Source organism: Artibeus jamaicensis, unplaced genomic scaffold, assembly GCF_021234435.1.
Source record: "Artibeus jamaicensis isolate MK-2021 breed Jamaican fruit bat unplaced genomic scaffold, CSHL_Jam_final contig_477, whole genome shotgun sequence".
Classification (NCBI taxonomy): domain Eukaryota; kingdom Metazoa; phylum Chordata; class Mammalia; order Chiroptera; family Phyllostomidae; genus Artibeus; species Artibeus jamaicensis.
In genome coordinates, this window is record NW_026521854.1 from 604,059 (window position 1) to 629,998 (window position 25,940).

Here is a 25,940-nt window from a genome sequence, read left to right on the forward strand (position 1 = left end):
AGAAACATCAATGTATGGTTGCCTCTCATGCGTCCCCTGCTGGGAACTGGCCTGCAACCTGGGCACGTGCCCTGACTGGGAATCGAACTGTGATATTCTGGTTCGCAGGCCCGTGCTCAATCCACTGAGCTACACCAGCCAGGGCCCCACCACTGATTTTTATAAATGATGTTCTATTGGAACCCAGCCATGCCCATTTGTTTATATAGTCTTTGACTACAGGGTTGATAGCTGGGACAGACAAAGTATTTACTATCTGGCCCTTTACAGAAAATTCTGGTTAACCACTGCTCTTGTGTATTAACTGTATATTAACATTAAAAATAACAAAAATGGTTTACGTGGATACAAAGCACACACTGTACACACTGGTATGTACAACTAGAATGTGCCAAGCACTACGCTAAATGAGTGTTTACATATTTTATCATCTAATCCTTACAATAACACTATTATGTAGATATAATTTTTAATTTATACATGAATATAGGGAAGTCCTGAGAGATTAAGTAACCTGCCCATTACACCTCTACTAAAAGTCAGAGCCAGGATTCAAATTTAGCAGGCACGGGCAATCACACGGGGCAGGCAACAGCACAGAATTGTCTATGTCACTGAAAAATGAAGAGAGGGTGGCCAGTGAGGCTCAGGTGGTTGCAGCATTGTCCCGTAACTGAAGCACACAGAGCACATGAAAAATGAATAAAGTAATAATGTGTAAATGCTCAGTTTACTGCCCCATTTTCATTGCCAAAATGCCTGTGTTCAAGAAAAGGGTCGAACTATATCGACTTTACACATTTTCTAATGACCACATGTCTACTGCCTGTCTCTGTTTTTTCAACACCTGCTACATTTAAGACCTGGTTCTTTTATTTTTCAGAATGTGATTAGGCTTTAAAACTAAATAATATAGAAAAAACTTAAATGGTTGGAACCCATAAAATTCTATAAGTATTTTATAAATATTACTGCAGCAAATAAACTCTAATAATTCAGACATAATCTGCCTTATGCAACCCAAGACAGCATAAACATTAAAATAATAAAGAGGTTCACAAAAATTCTATGAATAATAATTCTTACTTAAAATTCTGCATTCTGGATATTATCTCAGAAGAGACCACTCTGGTGAACAGAGCAAGGGTCTGTAGACTTGCTATAAACGCAGTTGCCCCTAGTGTGGTATTCTAGAAACACCTGCAACTCTCGTTTCTGGAAGTAAATGAACTTTTAGCAAGTGAGCCATACTAAATCTTATCTTTTACAGATAACATCTGATTTCCCACCAAACCCTAACAAGTAATGAGTCTCCTCTCCTGTTTGTTCTATTTCAGTAAAAACAAAGATTAACAAACACTAAAATGAACCGTATAAACAAAGGTATACAAAATGTAACCAAGAGAAATGTGCAGCAACCTGGCACTTCCTTTCTAAAAGGCTGAACTGGAAAAAAAAAAAGTAAAAATTAAAACCCTGGAGTTGGCCTTCTGTGCTGGCCAACAGGGAATAAGAGAATCTGGATTTATCCTCTTACTAGGAATGAATAGAAAACAAACAAAATGTAGGGAAGAACTTTTTTCACACAATGGACAACACGGAGTGCAAGACTGGCAACCCTTCGAGAAGGAGAAGGAAGTGAGAGCCCTACATCTGCCCCAGCTAACTGACTGGACAGGTGGTGAGTCAGAGAAGCCCAAACCGGGACCAGTGAGTTGTGGACACAGACACTGGGGGTAAGGGAAAACCAAAGAGCCAGAATATGTGGGCAGGGAGTAGAGAGAGAAAGCTCAAGGGATCACTTAGAATCTTTGGATGATGGATATGAGGATATGTGGTTGACAACCCACCAGCGCTAGGAAAAATCATCAGAAAGCTCATGAGGGCTTAGAATACAAGGGGAGACCTCCCCCCAAATGGAAATATCTTCTAGAGGGCAGGCTCACTAATACAGGCTCCCTCCCCCCGCTAGGTGAGTGTTCTAGGAACCCATCTATATCAGTGTAACAGCTGGTCGTGGTGTGAGAGGCTGCATTTAGCATTAGTGAATTTTTTTTGAAGACTCTTTGAATGTTTGCCCATTTAAAGAGGGGTGATTTGCAAGCACACCTGCCCACACTGAGTGAGCATTCAGCAGTTTCTGACCAAAACCAGCATGACCCGTGTGTTCCACCCCCCCATTCATCCATTCTCACCCCAAGCAACTTTTTGTTTCCCCAGATAAAAAAGTCCTTAAGGGAATGTGGAAGAGGTGAAACAAAACGGCAGAAGTACTAAAAGGCATCGATGAGTTCAAAAACTGTTTTGAGCAGAGGAAAAAATGTCTCAATAGGTGTACTGCATCAAACAGACAGTACTTTGAAGATGGCTTAAGTTTAAACATGTAAGAACATAACAATTTTTCATAAATTCTATTTTGGGGGTCCCCCTGTAGTTGGGGCTCCTACCCAATGAAATCAAGAAATATTATTTAATGAGGCATCAGGTAGAGTCCTCCAAAGAGTATCACATGCTGATTAGTAGGACTAATCAGCACTGAAGACTGAATTTGTCCTAACGAGCTTAAAAGGAAACTCTAAAAGGATCAAACTAATCTCAAGTAACTTAACTATGTGCTAAAACAAAATCCAACACTCAGCAATGTAAATCTCATGTCTGAATCCTATCTAAAGTCAAAGCAGAAAAATATGACCCATAAGCAGAACAAACCAGTTGAAATACAACCAGAAACAACAAAAATGACAGAATTAAGGTCTGAGCAGACAAGAATCTTAAAATAGCTATTGTACATGTGTTCCATATGCTCAAGAACTTAGAATTAATCATGAACATGATGAGAAATGGAAGATAAAGAACATCTACAAGTGAAAAATGTACCACCTAAAATAAAAAAATACACTGCCTGCCTTGGTGCACACCCCAGTCTCTCCTGGGCACCTCTAAGCCCAGCACAAGCAGCAATCATCTGCAGATTGCTTTGTAGCTCTTGCCAGGTGGCCTTGGACAGAACACAGGAAGTGGCTCACCTTGGCCTGTACCTCTTGGCAGGTCCCAGAGCGGTGGACAATTTCAGACCACATCGAAGCATCACCACCCAACCACCACAAGTAACATACTCATAGGACAAGTTCAGCAGGCACCAGAGCCCCATTTAGTAAGTCCTGCTCTGTGGAGTGGGTCCCTGCACAGCTGATCAATCCTCCACAGTGGTCAGCCAGTCCTTGCAGCTGATCAGCCTGGGGATAAATCCTTCCCACTGATGTACCAATAGCAATCAAGGCTCAGCTACAAGAGGAAGGTGTACAAAGCCTACACAAGGGGTACCCCATGAATGTCCACCTTGGGTGATAGGGGAGGCCGTGCCACAGGACCCTATAGAACACCTACTACATCAGGACACTCTACCAGCCTGGGAGACACAACAGCTCTACCTAATACATAGAAACAAACACAGGGAGGCTGCCAAAACGAGGAGACAAAGAAACATGGCCCAAGTGAAAGGACAGATAAAAATTCCAGAAAAAAAAACACCCCAAAACTATTTGGTCATTTTTTTCTTCCTTCTGGTCCACTCCCTTGATTTGAGTCCTAGTTTCCTTTCCATCACTATTGGTTTCCTGTGCATTTCCCTTCATTTTGTTCCTCTAATTTGTGACTAAAATCAACCAGTTCTGTGAGCATCCTGATCACCAATGTTTTGAACTGTGCATCTGATAGGTTGGCCATTTCTTGGTCGCTTAGAGTTATCTGCTCTGGGGCTTCGAGTTCTTCTTGAATCATGTTTTGGTCTGTTTACACCTGTTATGTATGAGGAGCGGAGCCCTAGATGTTCACCAGGGTGGGACAACTCAGTTGCTGGGCTGTGACGCTGTATGTGGGGGCAGGGTCAAAGGTGGTCTCCTCTGCTGCTCCCCACCTCTGGGGCCTGCACAGTCTGTCTCACTGCTCGCTCCTTCGCTGGTTTATCTGTGCGTGAATGTGTGACTGAGGTCAGCCTGCTGCCTTGCGCCCTCATTGGGTCAGCCTGTTGCTACCCCACACCTGCGATCCGCCAATGGCTGCCTGTGAGCCTGGGTTGGTCCAGGGGAATCTTTCCTCCTCGACCCCACTCTGCTGCTGGCTCTGCCCCTCTTACCAGTCTGGCTGAATGGTTCATTTTTGTCGGACTTCTGTACAGTTCAATTTTCTGTGTTTTGGCTGCGTTTTTGTTACTAAAACTTTGCTGTCTTTAAACTTGGTTGAGCAAGGAGGTACAGTGTTTCCACCTACACCTCCATCTTGGCCGGAAGTTCCAGAATAAAAACTAAATAAAATGGAGACAAGAAATCCACTAGATGCCGAGTTCAAAATACTGCTTATAAGGATGCTCAATGAACTTAGTGGGGAACTCAATAGCATAAATAGGACCCATCAGAAATGAAGGATACACTAACTGAAATGAAAAATAATTTACAGGGAATCAGCAAAATGGATGAAGCCAACAATCAAATTGGTTAATTTGGGATATAATGAAGCCAAAAACACCCAATCAGAACAGCAAAAGAAATAATAATAATAATAATAAAATAGGGTTAGTGTAAGGAGCCTCTGGGTCAACTTCAGGCATACAAACCATATCATGGGCTCCAAAAGGAGAAAAGAGAGCAAGAGACTGAAAACTTACATGAAAAAATTATGGCAGAAAACTCCCCTAACCTGATGAAGGAAATACACATGCAAGTCCAGGGAAGCACAGTGGGTGCCAAACAAAATAAACTGCAAGAGGCCCTCACCAAGACACATCATAATTAAAGTGGCAAAGGTTAAAGACAAAGAGAGAATTTTAAAAGCAGCAAAAGAAAAGCAGTCACCTAACAAGGAAGCTCCCATAAAGCTTTCGGTTGACTTTTCAACAGAAGCTTTACAGGCCAGAAGGGACTGGCATGAACTATTCAAAGTGATGAAAAGCAAAGACCTACAACAAACATGACTCTACCCAGCAAACCTGTCACTGAGAATCGATGAACACATAAAGAGCTTCCCAGACAAGAAAAAGCTAAAGGAGTTCACTACTAAACCAGTATTATATAAAATGTTACAGGGTATTCTTTAAGGGGGAAAAAAGATAAACAGTATGAACAATAAAATGGCAATAGATACATATCTATCAACAATGGAATCTAAAAACAAACAAACAAATGAACAAACAAAAAGAGACCCATAGATACAGAGAACATTTTAACGGTTGCTAGATTTGGGGGCGAGGGGGGTTGGATGGAACAGGTGAAGGGAGTAAGTACAAATTGGTAGTTATGGAACAGTCATGGGGATGTAAAGTGCAGCACAGAGAATATAGTCAGTAATAATCTAATAACTATGTATGATGTTAGGTTGTTAGATGGGTGCCAGATTTATTGGGGTAATAACTTAGTAAGTTATAAAATATCTAATCACTGGGGTATACACTTGAAACTAATATAATGGTGTATGTCAACTGTAACTGAAATATGAAAGTGATTTTTCAAAAAATGAAACATACACTGGATGGGATTAATAGATCAGGCACTACAGTAGAATAGATCAAGAACTTGAGGGCCTAGCAATGGAATAAAAGAAAAAAAAATGAAGCAAAGGGCAGGGGGAGAACAAAAAACCTGACTTGCAGGATAATACCAAGTGCTGTAACATTTTTTCATGGAGTCCCAAGAAAAAAATGGAGTGTATTTGAAAAAATGCCCAGTATTTATGTGCTCAAGCACCATGGCACTGCAAGAAGAATAGTCAGATCAAGTATATAGTAGTGGCAACGCAGAAAACATCAACAACAGCCTTGTGCTGGTGATGTGACTTTACAAAATAATAAAAAGGTCTTTGTAAAATTCCAATATTTCACAGCATAATCTTCCCCTGATTTACATAGTAAACTTAAGCATATACATTAAACCTATGCAAAAAATACTTAATAAAACAAAACTGAGTTCAGTTTTAGGCTTAGAAAATAAAAAGTTTTCCATTACTATGAACATTTGGCAGAAGATTCTGAGTCATGCAGATGAGAGGACAATTTTCTCTTGTTCAAGATTGTCCTACAAACTGTCAAATAGCTAGCACACTTGGTCCATGACCAGTAAGTGGCAAATCACTAGCAAAATTACATAAAAAGAGTTTAATAGGACAAGATTTTATTTTATATGAGTATACCCATATAGAATAATAAAAAGGTACATAGAACTCATAATATGCTCAAACAGATTTTTACTTTATGTATTTAAGGCTTATTAGAAATAGAACTGAAAAAAAGTCATATACTATTTCCAAAGAGCTATGCAATTAAAAAAAATACACGAAGCCAGAGTACCTTTAAGTTTTCTTTTTTGTATCCTCATTTGAGGACATACTCACTGATTTTAGAAAGAAGGGAAGGGAAGGGACAGAAGGAGAGGAAGGGGAGAGAGCGGGGTGGAGAGGTGCAGAAGTACTGAGACAAGAGAAACATCAATCAGCTGCCTCTGGAACACACCCCAACTGGGACCAACTTGCAACCTAAGCATATGCTGAGACCAAGAATCAAACCTGTGACCTTTCAGTTTACAGGATGATGCTCAACCAACTTAGTCAAACAGGCCAGTCCCTTAAAGATTTCTAATTATCTAATTATAAATTTAAAGACCATATTCTCTAACCACAATAAAATTAACTAAAGAATAATAACCATTGGTTCTCAACAACTACTTGGTAATAGTCATAAAACACCAAGGGCAAAGAAAGAAATCAGGACTTCTGGCTAAGATGGAGGCGTAGATGGAAACACTGTACCTCCTCACACAACCAAATTTAAGGACAATAAAGATTTAAAAACAAAAACACAACCAAAAAAGACAGAAAATTGAACTGTACAAAGTCCAACAACAATAAACCATTCATCCAGTCCGGTAAGAGAGACGAAATCAGCGGCTGGCGTAGAGGGGTCATGGCAGGGAAAAGTAGTGGCTGCCGGACCAAGTGTGTAGGTGGTAATTGGTGGATTCCAGGCGTGGGGTGGCAACGGGCAGAACCAGTGAGGGCACAAGGCGGCTGGCTGACCATAGTCACACAGTCAGGCACAGATAAACCAGGTGAAAAATGGACAGCGAGACAGACTGCGCAATGCAGGACCCCAGCACCAGGAAATAAAGCCTAAAAGTACTGATTGAAAAACTTTTGGGGTTTGAGGTGCTGGGAGAGACTCCCAGCCTCACAGTTCATTGGAGACACCCACGGGGTCCTAGAAAATGCACAAGCCCACCCACCTGGTAGAACTAGCACCAGAAAGGCATAATTTGCTTGTGGGAAGCGGCAGAGGGTGCTATAATCAGAGAAAGAGCGGAACAAACGCCATTTCTCCTTCTCTGACGCCGCCCTCAGTCACAACCCAGAGACTGGACTGACCCACCCCAGTGAACATCTAAGCTTTCGCCCCTCATCCATAACAGGAGCAAACAAACCAAAATATTATGGCTCAAGCAGAAAAACTTAAAGCCCCAGAGCCAATACTTTTGCTAAGCGACCAAGAGATAGCCAACCCATCAAATACACAGTTCAAAACACTGGTGATAGGGATGCTTACGGAATTGGTGGCATCTGGTCACAAATTAGATGGAAAAAAAAAAGAAGGTTACACTAAGTAGAAGACTTACACTAAGTGAAATAAAGGAAATTTGGACAGGAAACCAATAAATAGTGATGGGAAGGAAACTGGGACTCAAATCAATAAAGTGGACCAGAAGGAAAAAAAGAAACAACCAAACAGAAAAGAATGAAGAAACAAGAATACCGAAAACAAATATTAAAATATTAAATATATCCAGAAACCTCCAGGACATCTTTAAACATTCCAACATCCAAATTATAGGGGTACGAGAAGGGGAAGAGGAGCAGCAACAAGTGGAAAACTTATTTGAACAAATAATAAAGGACAACTACCCCAAGCTGGCAAAGAAAATAGACTTCCAGGAAATCCAGGAAGCTCAGAGAGTCCCAAAGAAGGTGGACCCAAGAAGGAACACACCAAGGCACATCATCATTACATTAGCCAAGATTAAAATGAAGGAGAGAATCCTAGAAACAGCAAGAGAGAAGGGGACAGTCACCTACAAAGGAGTTCCCATCAGACTGTCAGCAGATTTCTCAAAGGAGACTTTGCAGGCAAGAAGGGGCTGGAAAGAAGTATTCCAAGTCATGAAAGGCAAGGACCCACATCCAAGATTGCTCTAATCAGCAAAGCTTTCATTTAGAATGGAAGGGCAGATAAAGTGCTTCTCAGATAAGGTCAAGTTCAAGGAATTCATCATCATCAAGCCCTTATTATATGAAATGTTAAAGGGACTTATCTAAGGAAAAGAAGATCAAAAATATGAACAGTGAAAGGACAGCAAACTCACAGTTACTAACCACCACACCTAAAACAAAAGCAATCTAAGAGAACAGCTAGATCAGGAGCAGAACCATAAAAATGAAGATCACATGGAGGGTTAGCAACAGGGGAGTAGGAGAAGGAGAAGGGGTGAGAAGGTACAGAGAATAAGTAGCATAGAGGGCAGGTAGAAAATAAGACAGGGAGGGCAAGAATAGTATGAGAAATGTAGAAGCTAAAGAACTTGTGACACATGGTCATTAACTAAAGGGGGGAATGAGAAAGGGGGGGTGCAGGGTGGAGGGGAATGAAGGGGGGGGAGAAATGGGACAACTGTAATGACAACAAAAAAAATAAGAAGAAAAGAAAAAACCAGTATTGAAATAAAAATATTTTTAAAAGATTTACAGTAACTTAAGTACATAAACAGTTAAAATAGCATTGCTTTTGTAAAAAAAGATACAACGATCACTACGAACTAACCAACTTAAACTGAAAGAATAAAAATACTGACATAACAAAACCACAGGTGATAAATGAAGTCTTTTAGCAAACTCATGTAAATTGCAGAATATGTATCAGATGTATTTATATATATGGTTTCCATAAAATCACTTAAATTCAGATTAAAGGATGAATGAAAATTAGTTTTACTCTTTTTTTAAAAAAATTACACAAACCTCTCTGTAAACAAAATAGATATCACTCTTAAAAGTGAGACCCACTTCTGATGAATCCACTGTGATTATTTTAGCATATATCCTTCCAACGTTTTTAAATGTGTACTTTACATGCTCACTACAAAAATAACACATTTGTATTGAAAAGGAATATTGTCTACCTTATATCAATGAGTTTAAACAAAAGTTACAAAGCATGTTTGATTCTATTTGTATGTTAACAAAATCATCAAAGCATCCTGGAATTAGAGTTCCATGGTACTTGCCTCCATGCTTGATATCTACTAGTACAACAGTAACATGAAAACTTACAAATGAACTTCTACGTGGTAAAGAAAGTAACAAGATACCACTACACACCATTCAAATGACTAAAAATTTTTTAAATAAGGACAATCCCTAGTACCGACATTGAACAACTAGAACTCTCAGACAGCTGACAGGACTGTTAAACGAGGCAACCCAATTTGGGGAAGAAAGTGTAGCAGTTTCTAATAAAGTTAAAACAAACACCATGTGACCGAACAAAGTTATTACTAGATATTTACCCAAGTCCAACAAAAACTTATGTACAAAGGAAAATCTGGATGCAAATGTTCATAGCAGCTTCAATGTATAACTGCCAAAAACTACACATGATCCAAGTGATCCTCAACTGAGGAATGAATAAAAATGTGGTATATCCATACAGCGAAATGCCATTTAGTAATAAAAGGAACTACTGATACAAGCAATAACATGGATAAAATTCAAAGTGCATTATGCTACTAAGCAAAAGACCACATTTTAAAGGCTACATACTATGTGATTCCATCTGACATCTTGGAAAAGCTGTAACTAGAGAGACAGAAAACAGATCAGGTGTTGCTAGGAGCTAGAGACTGACTACAATGGGACATGGAACGTTTTAGAGTAATGGAACTGCCCTTTCTCTTGAGTGGTAGTAACATGCTTTTTATCGAAGCTTGAAGAACTATGCTGAAAAAGATGAATTTCACCCTCTGTAAATTATATTGTAAGAAAACAGAATCCAGACACTGGAAACTCAGACATTTCAAAATCCTAACTGGGTGTTTTATTTACTAGTTACATAACTCTTCCTGCTCTAAAACTTTCAAAGGTCCTCTAAGGAGTACCATAAGATTTTGGGTAATCTTGGCACTCCATCTCCTCCATAATACGAACGCTGAAGTATACCATCTTACTTTCTAGTACTATAGCTTTCACCAAATTCTCAATTAAGGGTAAATACTTTGTACCTCCCACATATGACTCTTAGCTCAGATATACTGTCTATCTTGCCCAAAATACCTCCTCCCATTCCTTCAGCCCTCCTTTACGTTGCTCTTTGAGGGGAAAAAGGAAATAAAATTCACATATCTCTGGAGCAGTAGTAACACATAAGAAGGGTAATATAGATCTAATTACAAAAAATGTGATTTTTATACAATAACTAAATAAAAGACAAGTCCACCAGGAAAAATGACTGTATTTCTAAAATCAGTTCATATAACACAGGAAGACAATTCACAGAAAAATACTAGCAGAATGTAAGGAAATAAGCAGTCAAATAATTTTTAAAAAATTTTAAGCTACAGGAAAAATACAAATTGTTCAAAAGACTGATATTACCTACATTGTAGATAATACATTTACCTTGAAAAATTATTTCACAATTTGTATCAAAAGCCACAAAGTATTCACTCTGTTGGAACTTTTGTCAGTTCCAGAAGTCATCCTACTGAAATAAAAATTTTTTAATGTATAAAGATGCCCAATAACGTCCTTAAATTATCTCAACTGTTAGAGATTGTAACAAACATCAAATGTTCTTATTCTATCAATATCCCTTTACATTTTGTTCTAATTTTTCCTGAAATCTTCCTACCTTTTCACACCCTTTTCTGAAAGCCTTGGCCTTTTATTAACCATCACTCAAGTATCAGATACCTGGGGATGTAGTCTAAGCTCTATTTAAATAATAATTTGACCAGGAGTAAGCCAGTTAATGTTTATGAACTTGAGTTTTCTCATTTGCAAAGAACCATAAATGATCTTTGTCTTCAGAGAATTTCTCTTTCACAGAACATGTACATTTCACAGAATATGTTCATTTACATGTACATGTAAATGAACTCCACATTTCTAGGGGAGCAAGAAAACAACTGGACAAAAACAACATGCCTTTATTGGAAAGCTAAAGACCTGAAACTACAATATATTGCAAATACTGTGTAACTCTACCTGTGTGCACAAATCTCTGCTCGAGGTCTCACCCTGACAAAAATGGGTCCCACATTTGCTTCTTTTAAACCTGGAATTCATCAGCAATCGTGATTTAATGCAAAGTACTTTTAGTAAGTTACAAGCCAATCAACTGTGAGATTAGAACAGAACCAAGACAACAAAGCACGATCCTTTCTCTTCAGCTAAATTTGCACAACAGCTTCACCAGCAAACCCACGTACTGCAGCCTCCTCAAAACACGTTTACGAGATGGGATCTTCCCTGCTTTTATACAGAATGCATATACACTTAACAGAAAAGTTCCCAATTTTTCAAATATCACTGAGCAAAACTGATACAGAAGAGCTAACTGAGCTGAATCCTTCGTGTTTTCTGTAAATTTATTTTAGCATAGTTTTAGACATACAGAAGAGTTACAAAGATATCACAGAGCATTCCAGTCCACCCCTCACCTAGTTTCTCCTACTGTATACATCTTACAGTACTATGGTACATTTAGCGCAACAAAGGAACCAAAAATAAAATATTATTATTAACTATAAACTCCAGAGTTTATTCAGATTTCACTAGTTTTTCCCTGGTGTCCCTTTTCAGTTTCAAGATTCCACATTACATTTAGTCATCATATCTCATTAGCTTCCTCTAGTCTGTGAGAGTTTGCTTGTGATGACCTTGGCAGTTTTGAAGAGTACTGGTCAGGTACTTTGCGATATGTCTCTCAAACTGGAATTGTCAGGTATTTTCTCATGGCCACACTACAATGATGGGTTATTGGCAAGAAAAGCAAGGTGAAATGTCATTCTTACCACATCATATCCAGGGCACATCCTATCAATATGACTTACTAGTAAGAGCCTAGATTATCTGGCCCAGGTACAGCATGCCAGGTTTCTCCACTTAACATTACCTGCCCTCACTCTCCCACTGAGGTCCCCACCCCACCCCAGCCCATGTAAGGTACTCTGGAAGGAAGTGCAGCCCACATTCAAGGGATGGGGGTGTTAAGCTCCACTCTGAGTATTTATATAAATAATCTGGAGTTTTTCTGTATGGGAAATTATCTTTCCCCCCAGTAATTTATTAAATCACTTAATCAGTATGAACTCATAGATATTTATTTTGTACACTATGTAATTTAATATGTCCAGATTTGGCCATTGAAAGCTCTCTCAGGTTGGTTCCTAGGTCCCTTTGCCATGCCTCCCCCCATTGTTCTGCTTCTTGAGATTTCCAGAGCTTTAAAAACATGTGTAACTTTCATACATTCTTAATATTACAAATTAAATTATTTTTAAAAATCTCTTATTTATTTTTAGAGAGAGGAGAAAGGAGGGAGAAAGAGAGGGAGAGGAACATTGATGTGTGAAAGATACATTCTATCAGTTGCCTCTCCCAGACCCCCAACTGGGGACCTAGCCTGCAACCCAGGCATGTGCCCTGACTGGGAATCAAACTGGTGACCTTTGGTTCACAGGCCATGGCTCAATCCATTGAGCTACACACCAGCCAGACAAGATTTCTTTCATTCTATAGTTTATACTAAGTTTTAAGAAATGAACTCTCTCAGTAAGTTCTGAAGAGGATGACTGTGACAAATATTCTGTCTTGGAAGAATATTCTGCCAAACAAAGTGCTGAAACTTCATGAGATAGATATTTAAAGAGGAGGAAGTTTCCTCCTCTTTAACCCCTTTTAAAAGGTTAATATGTACAGTTAACCCCTTAGAAGTTCTGACACACGCCTGCACGCTGGATTTCATAACATTAACTTTTGGGTACTCGCTGCACTTTCCTCCCGATGGTGGGAAGGGAGGGTGAGAACACACTGTAGGCGCCCTGATCGCTTTATCTCTGTCAAAGGCAAGGGCCTGCTGTCAAAGCAGGCTGGCCCTTCTCAGCTCAGAAAAGGATTCTCACTTGAATCTAGTGTGTTTCAGGTTCAGGGCTCCCATTAAGAAGCATGCTATTTTGTTTGGCCACGATCCATTTTCATGACCTTTTCGACTTTATTAGTTTAGTATATGTCCTATGCGACAAACTTTAGGACTGGCCCAACATAGCTAATTAGAATATGATTAACCCAAATTTCTTCTCCAAGGCAACTAATTACTACCTAATATAAGAAAACACTTTACAGGACCATGTATCTATACAATGTTAATTTGTTAAAGAGGTAAGCTAACTTCAGGTATAATTTCCCTATGAATCACTATGATGCTCTTTTTTAACTGCTGACCTCTAGAGGGAGCTCAAAGTTCTTGTTACTTTTTCCCAAGTATCAGGACACTCATGTGGCATATTCAAAATTTAGTAACATATCATTATGGTACCAAAGAGCAAGTTAAATGTGTGCCGTCGTTTTAGGAGTGCATTATTCCTCAGACGTGAGAAGGCTTAACCTGCTCACCAGCTCTGGGGTAGGGCAGGCCACAGACAAATCTCTCTCCCAGACTCCTGAGACTCTCTTCTAGTGCTCCCTTCTCCACTTGGCAATGAATAGGTATACTCTTTACTGCAGCCTGAGAGGCTAAAGGAAGGACAGATGTAGTCACTGGAGGCAAATGCTCCTTCTTGCCGACCCTTGGTATTTTCTGTATAGCAGGCCAGTGCAAGTCTACTTTCCTTATGTCAGACATACACACAATCTAGTATTTGTACGACACCCTAGTACAAAGTGGAGGTGAGGCTGCTCGTATCTGCTCAGGAACTCTACTCTGCAACCACCCTCCCCTCTGCCAAGGACAGTTAATACCCCTGTAACACAGCTTGGGCCACATCTGTAGAGAAGCTGTGCAGAAAATGACAAGTAGTCAGACTGCCAAATCCCTTCACCTGTCCATATGATTCTAAGGAACTAAGTCCCCTAAAGACTCAGTTTCCTCCTCTTTAAATATCTACCTCATGAAGTTGCCTTGAGGGCCAAATACGCAATAAATACAAAGAAATGAATCTTGTATGAGGCACATGGTAGGCACATTAACAAGCTCAACACACTGGCTGGGGTTTGGGCTTTGTTACAAAGTAGAAACAAGCATTTAACCTCACTTGTTTCTAGGCTATTCAAATCAATCTAGTCTAGGTAACAAGTTCTCCAAACCCTCCCGCTTAGCTCACAGGAGCCTGAGGCTAAAGCCCAAACAAGAAGTGACAAATTTCCACAATGAAGTTAAGTGCTAATGGCCCTTTCTAACCTTTTCTAAACCTCTGACCCTGAACTGAAACAAGGTATGTGATAAGCTCAACAAAGACCACTCACTGGCTATATAGATGCCCATACAGAACCTACATTGTAATGTTGCCATGAGAATCAGGGTCCATAGGGTAATGTCCAGAGATGTGTTCTGGAACCAGTCTCCCTTCTTTTTAACTTGTTCCTGGATAATCTGATATCATGTTTGGATAAAATGGAATGGAACCATACCCTCCTGCAACAAAGAACAGAAAGATAAATAGTTGCTAATACATTTGGTCTAAAGGTGTGAACTTAACAAACAAGCCTTGGTGTATTAATGTTACATATAATGTTAAAAAGATGAACTGTAAATAAATCACTCTCAAACTAAAGTTATCACCTTTGTCACATGTTCACCAATTTTTAATTGGCTCGTAATTACTTCCACAAATCAAATTACCTCATTAAGTTTCCTTATCAAATATAAGGAAACTTATATTTGTCTCACAGAGATCAGACAAAGAAGCAGTACTGCACAAGTTCCTGTACATTTATCTCTGCAGGCCTTAAGGCATTTTTATAGCCAGAATGGGTATCTGGTTAGTAATAGCTGCCTAAAATCTTTATAAACTAAGTTTGTTTGGTCTACATTATAAGAATGAGAAAGCACTTCACTGTCTATTCGTCTTGGTAGGGGTCACACTCAAGTCTGTTTTCTGACAGGATTCTTCTACCTCACTTACAAACTGGGTAAAAAGTGGCAGAACTATTCAGAGAAAGAGGCAGGGGTCTCTAAGTTATGTTACAGAAAAATCTCATCAACTTTATCCCAATGGCAAAATGAAGTTTTAAACATGAGTAAACCAACTAGATGTGCTCTTAGATTACCGCCCCACCCCGCCCCAGAAATGAAAGGGACTGGGAACTGGAAGATGGGTAAGGAGAAATCTGGAAACCAACCTGGGGTTACTCTGAAAATCCTAGTACACAATGATAGCAATATAATCCAGTATGGTACAGCAACAACATTATCATAATTACCTAATGTTTAAAATGCACTTTATTGTAGTTAGGTATGTAATCATCACAAGAAACCCATGAAGTTGGTTGTATTAACATATCCGTTTAACAGGAGAAGCTAAAGCATAAAGACAAAAAAAGGGGACAGAAGTGTACAGATTTTAATACACATTTATAAAGCACATAAGGCAAGGCTTAGTAATTGATAAGGGGTGAAGTGCTAAAGATGAAAAGCAGTAACATCCAGGTCCTCATGCTAGATGAATGTACTTGATACAATTAATAAATATTTACTTTATATTAAGCTTATTTAACAGCATCTAAATGACAGGTACAACTTCAGGTCAAAAAAAGACATTAATATTCATTGGCTAAATAATACAAAAGAATGTATGAGATTTGTCCAGAAAAAGTCCAGCCATTATTAATATAACAAGAACAGTTTGTGTGTCATGGATATAACCTGGCAACCAAGGAGAGTGGACTGGAATGTGCATGTGTGAACAATGGCTTCACTGTACTAGTCAGTGGGGGTGATAGGTGCTGTTGAGTGGGCATGTGTACCATGTGGCTGTCACATCAAAAATGAGTAAGCAGACTTCCGCCAAGATGGAGGCATAGGTGGATGTGCCGTGCCTTCTCACACAACCAAGTTTAGAGACAACTAAATATTAGCAACAGAAAACACAGCCAGAACACGGAAAATTGAACTTTTCAGAAGTCCGTTAACAACAAATCCTTCAGCCTGACCTGTAAGGGGCGAAACCAGCAGCTGGTGAGGGGTTGCACAGGAGGACTCGGTTGGTCGGACTCAGGCGCGCGGAATCCAGACGTGCAATCCAGGCGCAGGGTTGGACCTAGTGAGCGACTGAGCGAGCGACCAGGCGAGCGGTCGCGGGGGAGACAGCGGGGGAGCAGGGCTGCGTGTTGACTGTGGTCGCGCATTTGTGCACGGGTGGACAGGCAAGGGAGTGGGAGGTTGGACCGGGACGGCCGCAGCCAGCAGCAGTGGAGGGCGTCGCCATTTCCCTGCTCTGACCCCACCTCCACATACAGCGTCATAACCCAGTGACTCTGAGTGGCCCGGCCCAGGTGAACCACCTAAGGCTCTGCTCCTCACCCAGCTGTGAGAAATAGCAGAGGGGGTCGCCATTTCCCTGCTCTGACCACGCCCCCACAGACAGCGTCACAACCCAGCGACCTGAGAGTCCAAAGCACCGCTTCCCACACTTAAAGGGCCAGAACAGACCAAAAATGTCGCAAGATCTCAAAGCCCCAGAGCCCATAGATCTAAGCGATGAAGAAATAGCAAAACTCTCAGACGCACAGTTTAAAACACTGGTGATCAGGATCCTCACAGAACTGGTTGATTATAGCCACAAATTAGACAAATATATGAAGGCGAAACTAATCGAAATGAATGGAATTGCACAGGACACCAACAGCGATGAAAAGGAAACTGGGACTCAAATCAATGGAGTGGACCAGAAGGAAGCAAATAATGGCCAAACGGAAAAGAGTCAAGAAGCAAGAATTCAAAGAAATGAGGAGAGGCTTAGGAACCTCCAGGACATCTTTAAACGCTCCAACATCCAAATTATAGGGGTACCAGAAGGGGGAAAGGCACAGCCACCAGTGGAAAACTTATTTGAACAAATAATAAAGGAGAATTTCCCCAATCTGGCAAAGGAATAGACTTCCAGGAAATCCAGGAAGCTCAGAGAGTACCAAAGTTGGACCCAAGAAGGAACACACCAAGGCACATTATCATTACATTAGCCAAGATTAAAATGAAGGAGAGAATCCTAGAAGCAGCAAGAGCTAAGGGGACAGTCACCTACAAAGGAGTCCCCATCAGACTGTCAGAGGATTTCTCAAAAGAGACCTTGCAGGCGAGAAGGGGCTGGAAAGAGGTATTCCAAGTCATGAAATCAAAAGACCTACAACCAAGATGGCTCTATCCAGCAAAACTTTCATTTAGAATGGAAGGACAGATAAAGTGCTTCTCAGATAAGATCAAATTCAAGGAGTTCATCATCAGCAAGCCCTTATTATATGAAATGTTATAGGGACTTATCTAAGAAAAAGAAGTTAAAGAAACATGAACAGTGAAAGGACAACAAACTCACAGTTATTAACAACCACACCTAAAACAAAAGCAAACTAAAAGGACAGCTAGATCAGGAGTGGAAACATAGAAATGAAGATCTCAAGGAGGGTTAGCAACAGGGGAGTGGGAGGAGGAGAAGGGGGGGAGAAGGTACAGAGAATAAGTCGCATAGACAGTAGATAGAAAATATATGGGGGGGGCAAGAATAGCATGGGAAATACAGAATCTAAAGGACTTGAGACACATGGTCATAAACTAAAGGGGGGGTAATGGTGGGGATGGGGGGTAGGGTGGAGGGGAATGAAAGGGAATAGAACAAATGTAACAGCATAATCAATAAAAAAATTTTTAAAAAATGAGTAAGCAGAGCAATGATCTGCATCAAATTTTGCATGAAGCTTGAACATTGCTCAACACAAGCTATATGGATGATTCAGAGGCCACAGCTATGGGCAACTGGTGATCAGCAGCTTCATCACCACAAAATGCCTGCTCAGGTATCACGTCTCCTGTAGTTTTTTTTTGTGAAACATCAAATTACCCAGGTGACTCAGCCCCCGCTATGGCTCAGATTTGGTGTCCTGTGTGACTTCTGGCTTTTCCCAAAACTAAAATCACCTTTTAAGTGAAGAGACTTCAGACCGTGGATGAGATTCAGAAAAATACAATGGGGCAGTTGATGGGGATTGGGAGAACTGTATAAGGTTCCCAAGGTGCCTACTTGGACAGGCACTGTAGCATCAATGTCCTATGTACAATGTTTCCTGTATCTTCTTCAATAAATGCCTCTACTTCTCATGTTACCTGTCTGGATACCTTTTGGACCGACCTTGTATATCATGGGTGATTTCACCAAAAGTCTTAACCAAAGAAATACATCATAAACTATTGTAAAAAAAGAAATTTAATAAAAAGTTGTGTTCATATTTCCTTTTTTATCATCCTTGTCTTGGTTCTGGTAGGCTAGTTTGCTCAAGGTGATAATTTCCTGATCTTGTTTTCAATTGTATTTACACTACAATTCGTGTTTCCATTTAAAAATTATAATAATTTCTTAAATGATTTGAAGTTATTTTCACACAATTCTATTTTCAAAGATGCAATTTATTTCATGAATCTCACTGAAAAAGAGAATTAAATATTTAAGGTTTTGTTTTTCTTCACTTGCTTGAACTAAAAGTTTATTTCTCTAATTCTAAAAAGCTGTTACATTTTATAAATGCTGCTCTATATATTATTGGGTTGTTGTGTTCACTCTTAAGAGAGTCATTCCTTTAACAAATATTTTATTGAATATATACCATACACTAGACAATCTAGCTCATGCTAGTACTTCTAGATGCTAGGAATACAAAACTAAGTAAGAGACAACAAAGTCCCTGCCCTCATGGATCTCATATTCTAGTGATGGGGGCACATTATAACAATAAGGAATATAAAATGTATCGGGTAATGCTAAGTACTATGAAAATATAAAAGACCAACAAAGAACAGAAAGTAATGGGGAAGGGTGGATTTCAGGTCCTTAGGCAAAACCCCAAAGGAACAGGGAATAGTTGTCTGAATTTGTAAAGGAAAGTATTCAAGCAGAGGACCTAAGCAGAAATGGGTTTGCTAAATTTGGAAAGAGTAAGGCAGAATAAGGTGGTAGAGGAGATGGAGCATTTCAGCAGAGGCCAGAACACTGTAAGCCATGGTGGAAGGACTGTGGATTTGTTGTATGAGTGGTAAGAAGCCACTGGAGAGTTTCTAATTTATGTTTTAAAGTGATTATCTGTTGTGTGAACACAGTGCAAACATGTATTCATAAATTATTGCAGTGGCCTAAGAACTGTTCATAGGTTATTGCAGTGGCCTAAGTGAAAGATGATGATGGTCTGAATTCAGGCAGCAGCCAGAGAAAAATGGATGAATACAGAGTATGTTCTGAAGACAGTACTAGAACTTGCTGATGCACAGAGGATGGTCCAAGGTTTTGGAATCAAGCCCTATGAAGGAAAGGCAGTAACATTTACTGGGGAGAGAGACACCTGAAAAGAGGGGTAAGAAAGGAGCCAAAAGTTCCATTTCCCCATCTTTTGTGCTGATTTCAAGCAGACATGCAAGGAGAAAGATCACAGAGGCAGCAAGACAGATTCCATAGCAGTTTAGGGAAAAAAGAAGAGATATAATTATAGTATTATCAGCTAACAGAAGGCATTTAAAAACTAACTACTTTCCTAGTGAGTGATTGCAGATTTTTTTAAAAATAGGAAAAGAAAAGAAAAAAGACTATGGCTGGTGTGGCTCAGAGAATTGAAGTGTCATCCCATACACCAAAAGGCTGCAGGTTCAATTCCCAGTTAGGGTGCATAGGAAGGCAACAATGAATGTTTTGTTCTCACATTAATGTTTCCCTTTCCCTCCCCCCCTTCCTCTCTCTAAAAACAATGGAAAAAAAAAAAAGTCTTCGGGTAAGAATTAAAAAAAAAAAAAGAGGAGGCAGTCTGGTCTAAAGACTGAGCCTTGAGGCTCTCCCACATTTAAGCACTAAGAGGCGGAACCAGCTGAAAAGACCATGGGGGAACTACTGAAGAGGCAGAAAGAACACTTCTGAAAGCCAGGCAAAGACAAAAGCAGGCAGTGATGAACTGTGTCAAAAAATGCAGAGAAATCAAATAAAGTGAGCTCTGAGAGTTAAACTTGGATTTGGCGACATAAAAGATTTTTGGGGCGGTTTCAACAAAAGTGGTTTCAGTGGACAAGTATCCTTAAAATAAAACCTGTTGTCTGTGGCTTCGTTTTATAGTTGTGAGCAGCAGCAGCAGCAGCTCTGGAGTTCAGCTGTCTAGATTGCAATCACTGTTCTGATGGTCTGAAGTTGGGCTTTTAAAGGGCATCCTGTACATATCTTCCATTCATGAAAAATTTCCTTCATTTGTGCCTTTGGTTATGCCGGAAACGGAGGGCTGAATAAAACAACTGTGAGGCTGACTCATCAGGGTTCTGAGTTGCTGACTTCTCAGTTGGCTGGATGTAATAAGAGTAGTATTTTTTTTTCCAAGAAAGTAACTGAGTAATATACTTTTGAGTCATTGAAAGCCTGAAAATGCCATTTTCTGGCCTTATGTGAAGGACAGTTTCCTCAGTTTAGGATTCTTAGGTTGCAATATCTTTTCGCTCAGTTTTTTAGGTGCTACTCCATTTATTTTTTATTACAGTACTGTCTAACAAAATGTTCTGTGATAAAAGAAATGTTCCATTCTGCACTGTCCAAACATGGCAACCTCTAGCCACATGTAGCTACTTATCCAAGTACTTAAACTGTGAGCAGGGAAACTGAGGAAATGACCACTCGCTAGCTGGACAGTACAGTTCTAGCATACAGAAGACAAACCTTACCTGATACACCTTCCTATGCAAGTAATCAGTTTCTTGTCTGGATATTTATATTATTTATTTCTATATCCTAAAACTTAAAATCCCAGTAGGCATGAACCTCATTTTTGCTAGTTACGCACTTTAGTTACCTATAAAAGAATAATATTAACAGGCCCTATCACACAGGAGTTGTAGACAATTTTAAATGAGCTTTAACTTGCCAAATACTTGGCACATTAATACGTGCTCAATAACTCAGCTATATTCCATGAGCCATTTTGATCTTATTCTCTCTGGCTCTGGAAAACTTTTAACTGTTTGACTTTATCTTCCATTTCCTCTGACCTCTCACTCTAAACTTTTATTACACATTGGATCTATTCTTTGTGTTTCTTATATTTTTGCCTTTAATTTTTATCTTATGAAATCTCTGAATTGTGGGAATATTTCTGAAGTCTCTAAAGAGTCAGTGGTTAAGAATTACAAATTTCACTTAAGAACCTTCTTGCCCTCTGACTTTTTCTTCAAATACTCATGAATCCCCTTGGGAATATTAATTAGCTGTTCTTTAAATTTCAATGTTCTCTTGTTTGTGCAGTAAGCCTGCCGCATAGGAAATCACCTGCTCACACTGATCACCTTCTTTCAAACTACTGAGTCTATATGTGTCTGTCTTTTTGTGTATTGTATTCAACTTTAAAGAGGTCTATGACTATGAAATATTGGGACTTTTACTGGGTTCAATCAGAAAAAAATTAAGAATGAAGTTCAAATTTGGGGGGGCAGGGACAGGGGATGATTACACTGTTACTTCCTATATTATACTCAATTGCTGTCCAAGAAATAATCCCAAATTTAATAGTAGCTTGAAACAAAAAATGTGTTATCTCAGTTTCTGCAGATCAGAACTGTAGTGTGGCTGAGCTGGGTGCATCCAGCTCAGGTTCTCTCACAAGGCTGCACTGATGCCTCCATCACCTCAAGATTTGAAAAAAGAATCTCCTTGTGATTCACACTCACACACACAACTGTTGGCAGGCACCAGGCCTTTACTGGCTGTTGGCCAAACCACTAGCTCCTTGCCATGTGAGCTTCAAAGGGAAGCTCACAAAATGGAAGCTCGTTTCCCCAAGAGCAAATGAGAGAGAGTGACCCAACATGGGGCCAGAGCCTTTTGTCACCTAACCTTAAAAGTGGCATCCCATCACTTTTACCACACTTACTTGTAGAAGCAAGTCACTAGGTCTGGCTAGACACTCAAGGGGAGGGAATGACACTCAAGAACATGACTAGGAGGAGAGAGAGAGTACCTGGGCACCTTCCGTGGGCTGCCTGCACACTTCCTGGGTCAGCTTATAGATCCAGCAATATGGAGTCGGGCTGCAGGGTTGAAGGCCAAAGAAGGTGGCTTGGGAGCAGGGAGTTTCAACTTTGTGCTTCATGAGTCTCCCCACTGCAACCACTAGTTGTCAGCTTCTCTTCACTAGTTATATTCCCCTTGGTTAAAACCATTTGGAGTCATTTTGTTTTTAATCCTTGATTCAAAGCACAAAACATGGACCACCCTCGATTCTATTTCTAACCTGTCAAAGTAGGTCCCTTTACTCACACCCCAGGAGAGCTTTTCAATCACATAAATGAACACCAAGCCAGCCAGTAAGGACTTACTATATTTCTCATTTGTACCTTTTCCTGCTGAAATTCTTTTTAGTTTAGTTATTGGCACCCTTCCAGGTTCCCACAGAGACTGAACTATCCCCATTATACCGCTGGTCATTTCAATGTGAGTTCGTCTGATTTAACACACAGGCTTAGACCACCACCCTTCACCAGAAGTCAACATTGATATTTTTTTTAAGTAAAGCACTTAATACATTTCTTTAAAAAACTATTTTGATAAGTATGACAGGAAATGCTTGTTGATATTCCTAGCCACAGAATTCAATTTTATGGTTAGATAAAACAAAGGTGTTTTAACCTACACTATCAATTCCCAGGATACACTCTTTAAAAAAAAAAGAAAAAGCAATGTTTCCAAACTTAGTTGACTCTGAGATATGACTAATTATCAAACTTGATAAGGACAGAAACTTTAACAATGTACTTACAATCTTAAAAGGAATCAAATACATTTGTAAAAAGTGGGCCCCAGCATTGCAGAATGGACATATTTATTCAAACACAAACCTTTAGTCAGAATACCAACAGTATTCTAACTCACAAACCAAAGTATACAATTTTGATTTAATGGAAAAAAAAAAGTCTTTGTCCTATACTCTATTACTCTCTACCCCATCCTCATTCCCCATGAGAAAATTTATTCATCCTATTTCTTTAGAACAGTAATATAGAGTGCAGGGGAGAATCAACGAAATCTAACACAAAATGTTAACAAATCTTCTGATCTGTTACTCTAGTACAGGATACCTAGTCCACTGGTAACTGGGATTCAGGGGTTTTGTCCTCTGCTGATAAATACAAGGGAAACAAATAAGAAGAGACTCAACACAAAGCCACCAGGTACTGCTACACGGGATCCAACCTACATAGGCAGCCACATCCTGTACAAAAACAGTGGGCCTCAGGATTCAACCCTGTGTCTTATCACATTTCTTAGTCAAAGAAAAAGGATTTTCAAACAGCATTTTACTTAAGGAATAAAATTAGTTTGAGATACAAAAATCAACACAGAAAAATCAGTTGCATTTGTACATATCAGCAATGAACAATCCAAAAAGGAAATTAGTAAACAATCCCTTTTACAAAAGCATCAAAAGGAATAAAATTAACAAAATAAAGACTTACACACCGAAAACTACAAAGCATTCCTAAAAGAAATTAAAAATACAAATTAAAAAATTCTTCCTAAAATTCACATGGAATCTCAAGGGACATGAAAAGTCAAAACAATCTTGAAAAAGAACAGGGTTGGAGGTCTCATGCTTCCTGATGTCTCACTACAAAGCTACAGTAATCAAAATAGTGTGGTACTGAAATAAAGACATAAATATAGTCCAATGAAATAGAGTCCATAAATACATGTTCTATTCTACTTCAAATATGTCCAATGTGGTTTTTTTTGACAAAGTCTTTTCAACACATGGTGCTGAGGAAACCAGATATCCCATATGCTAAAGAATGAAGTTGGATCTTGACCTTACACCATTTATGAAAATTAACTTTAAATGGATTAAAGACCTAAAATGAGACCTAAATCCGTGAAACTTTTAGAAGAAAACACAAGAAAAAAGCTTTGTGACACTGGATTTGGCAATGACTTCTTGATTATAATACAAAAAAAAAAGCAAAAAAAGAAAAAATATAAATTTTAATTCAACAAAAAATCAAAACTTTTGTGTATCAAAGAGCACAATCAAGAGTGAAAAGAAAACCCATGAAATGAGAGAAAATACGTGGAAATCATGTATTTTATACCAGATTAATATCCAGAATATATAAAGAATTCCTACAACTAAATAATTTAAAAAGAGGCAAAGAACATGAACAGACACTTCTCTAAAGATATACAAAGGCAAAACATGAAAAGATACTCAACATAACTACTAATCTGGGAAATGTAAATCAAAACCACAACGAGAAACCATTTCACATCTATTGGAATGGCTAGTATAAAAAAAATAGTAATAATAACTTGTGTTACTATTAACAAGTTGGAGAAAGTGGAACCCTAGTGCACTGCAGCCACTACGGAAAACCATATGGAGGTTCCTCAAGAAGTTAAATGTGGAATTACCTTGTGATCTCGTAACTGCACCTCTTGGTATACTCGTATACACAAATGAATTCAAAGCAAGGACTCGAACAGATACTCAAACACTAATGTTCAAGACAACATTACACACATTAGCTCAAAGGTGGAAGCAACCCAAATGTGCATCAACAGATGAATGGATGTACAAAACAGTACATACATACCATGGATTGATTATCCAGCTTTAAAAAGGAAATTCTGACACATTCTACAACATGGATGAACTCTGAGAACTGTTATGAACTGAACGTTTGTATTTCAATTCATATGTTGTGATCCTAATCTCCAGTGTGGTACTGGGAGGTGAGCCTTTGGAAGGTGATCAGATCGTGAGGGAAGGTGATCAGAGTCTTCATGAAATGGGATTAGTGCCCTTACAAAACAGACCCCACAAGACCCGAAAGAGTTCTCTCATCCCTTCTGCCATCTGAGCGCACAGTAAGAACCAAGAAGCAGGCCCTCATCAGACACAGAATCCGCCAATGCCTGATCTTGGGCTTTCTAGAACTGTGTGAATTGCTGTTTAAGCCACCCAGTCTATGACAGTTTGTTATGGAAGCCTAAATGGACTGTGACAAGGACATTATGCCAAATGAAATAAGCCCATCACAAAAGGAGAAATACGGCAATTCCACTTTTATGAGGTACCCAGAGGAGTCAGATTCACAGAGAAGACAAGAAGGAGAATGGGGATTGCCAGGGGATGGATGGTAAGTGAGAGACCAGGGAGATACTATTGAATGGTAATGCAGTTTCAATTTGGGAACATGAGAAAAGTTCCAGAGATGGATGGTGACGTAAGTACTTCGTGCCATTGGCCTATACATTGGAAAATAATTAAAACAATGTCTTATGCTATGTACAGTTTATCATAATAAAAAATTTATCTATCTCCCATAACAAAAAATCATTAACTCCCACAGTCCCAAGTAGGGAAATTAAATCCAGGGTTAGTTAATTCACTGGTTTATTTCATCCAAGATCCAGGTTTTCTCATCTTTATCTGACAAAAGACAGTTATAGGGCTGGGAATCAGGGTTCTCACTGTGGGACAAAAAACATAGGGGGGAGGTAAGGAAGAACCCTTTGGTATTCAACCCAATATTAGCAGACCAGCATAAACTGATATTTAAAAAACTTTACCAGAGATTTCAATCATATACAAAAATAAGTATACATAGAAGAGCAGAGTTATCATGTTTCCAGTAC

At 39.3% G+C, this 25,940-nt stretch overlaps 1 protein-coding gene across 4 annotated transcripts in view; it reads right to left on the bottom strand.

The window, feature by feature from the left end:
• Positions 1-25,940, bottom strand: part of PPP2R2A (protein phosphatase 2 regulatory subunit Balpha) — a 92,506-nt gene that overhangs the window by 41,044 nt on the left and 25,522 nt on the right. Inside the window, exons 2-3 of one of the 4 annotated variants that reach the window (XM_037167093.2) lie at positions 15,511-15,607; positions 14,584-14,722 (exon numbers count right to left, since the gene is read on the bottom strand). The exons of 2 other annotated variants lie outside the window; for them this stretch is intronic. In XM_037167093.2, the coding sequence (XP_037022988.2) occupies positions 14,584-14,599 (16 nt within the window). In that variant the 5' untranslated portion in view covers positions 14,600-14,722; positions 15,511-15,607. The remainder of the gene's footprint in view (positions 1-14,583; positions 14,723-15,510; positions 15,608-25,940) is intronic. One more of the 4 variants, XM_037167094.2, reaches the window with a different exon arrangement.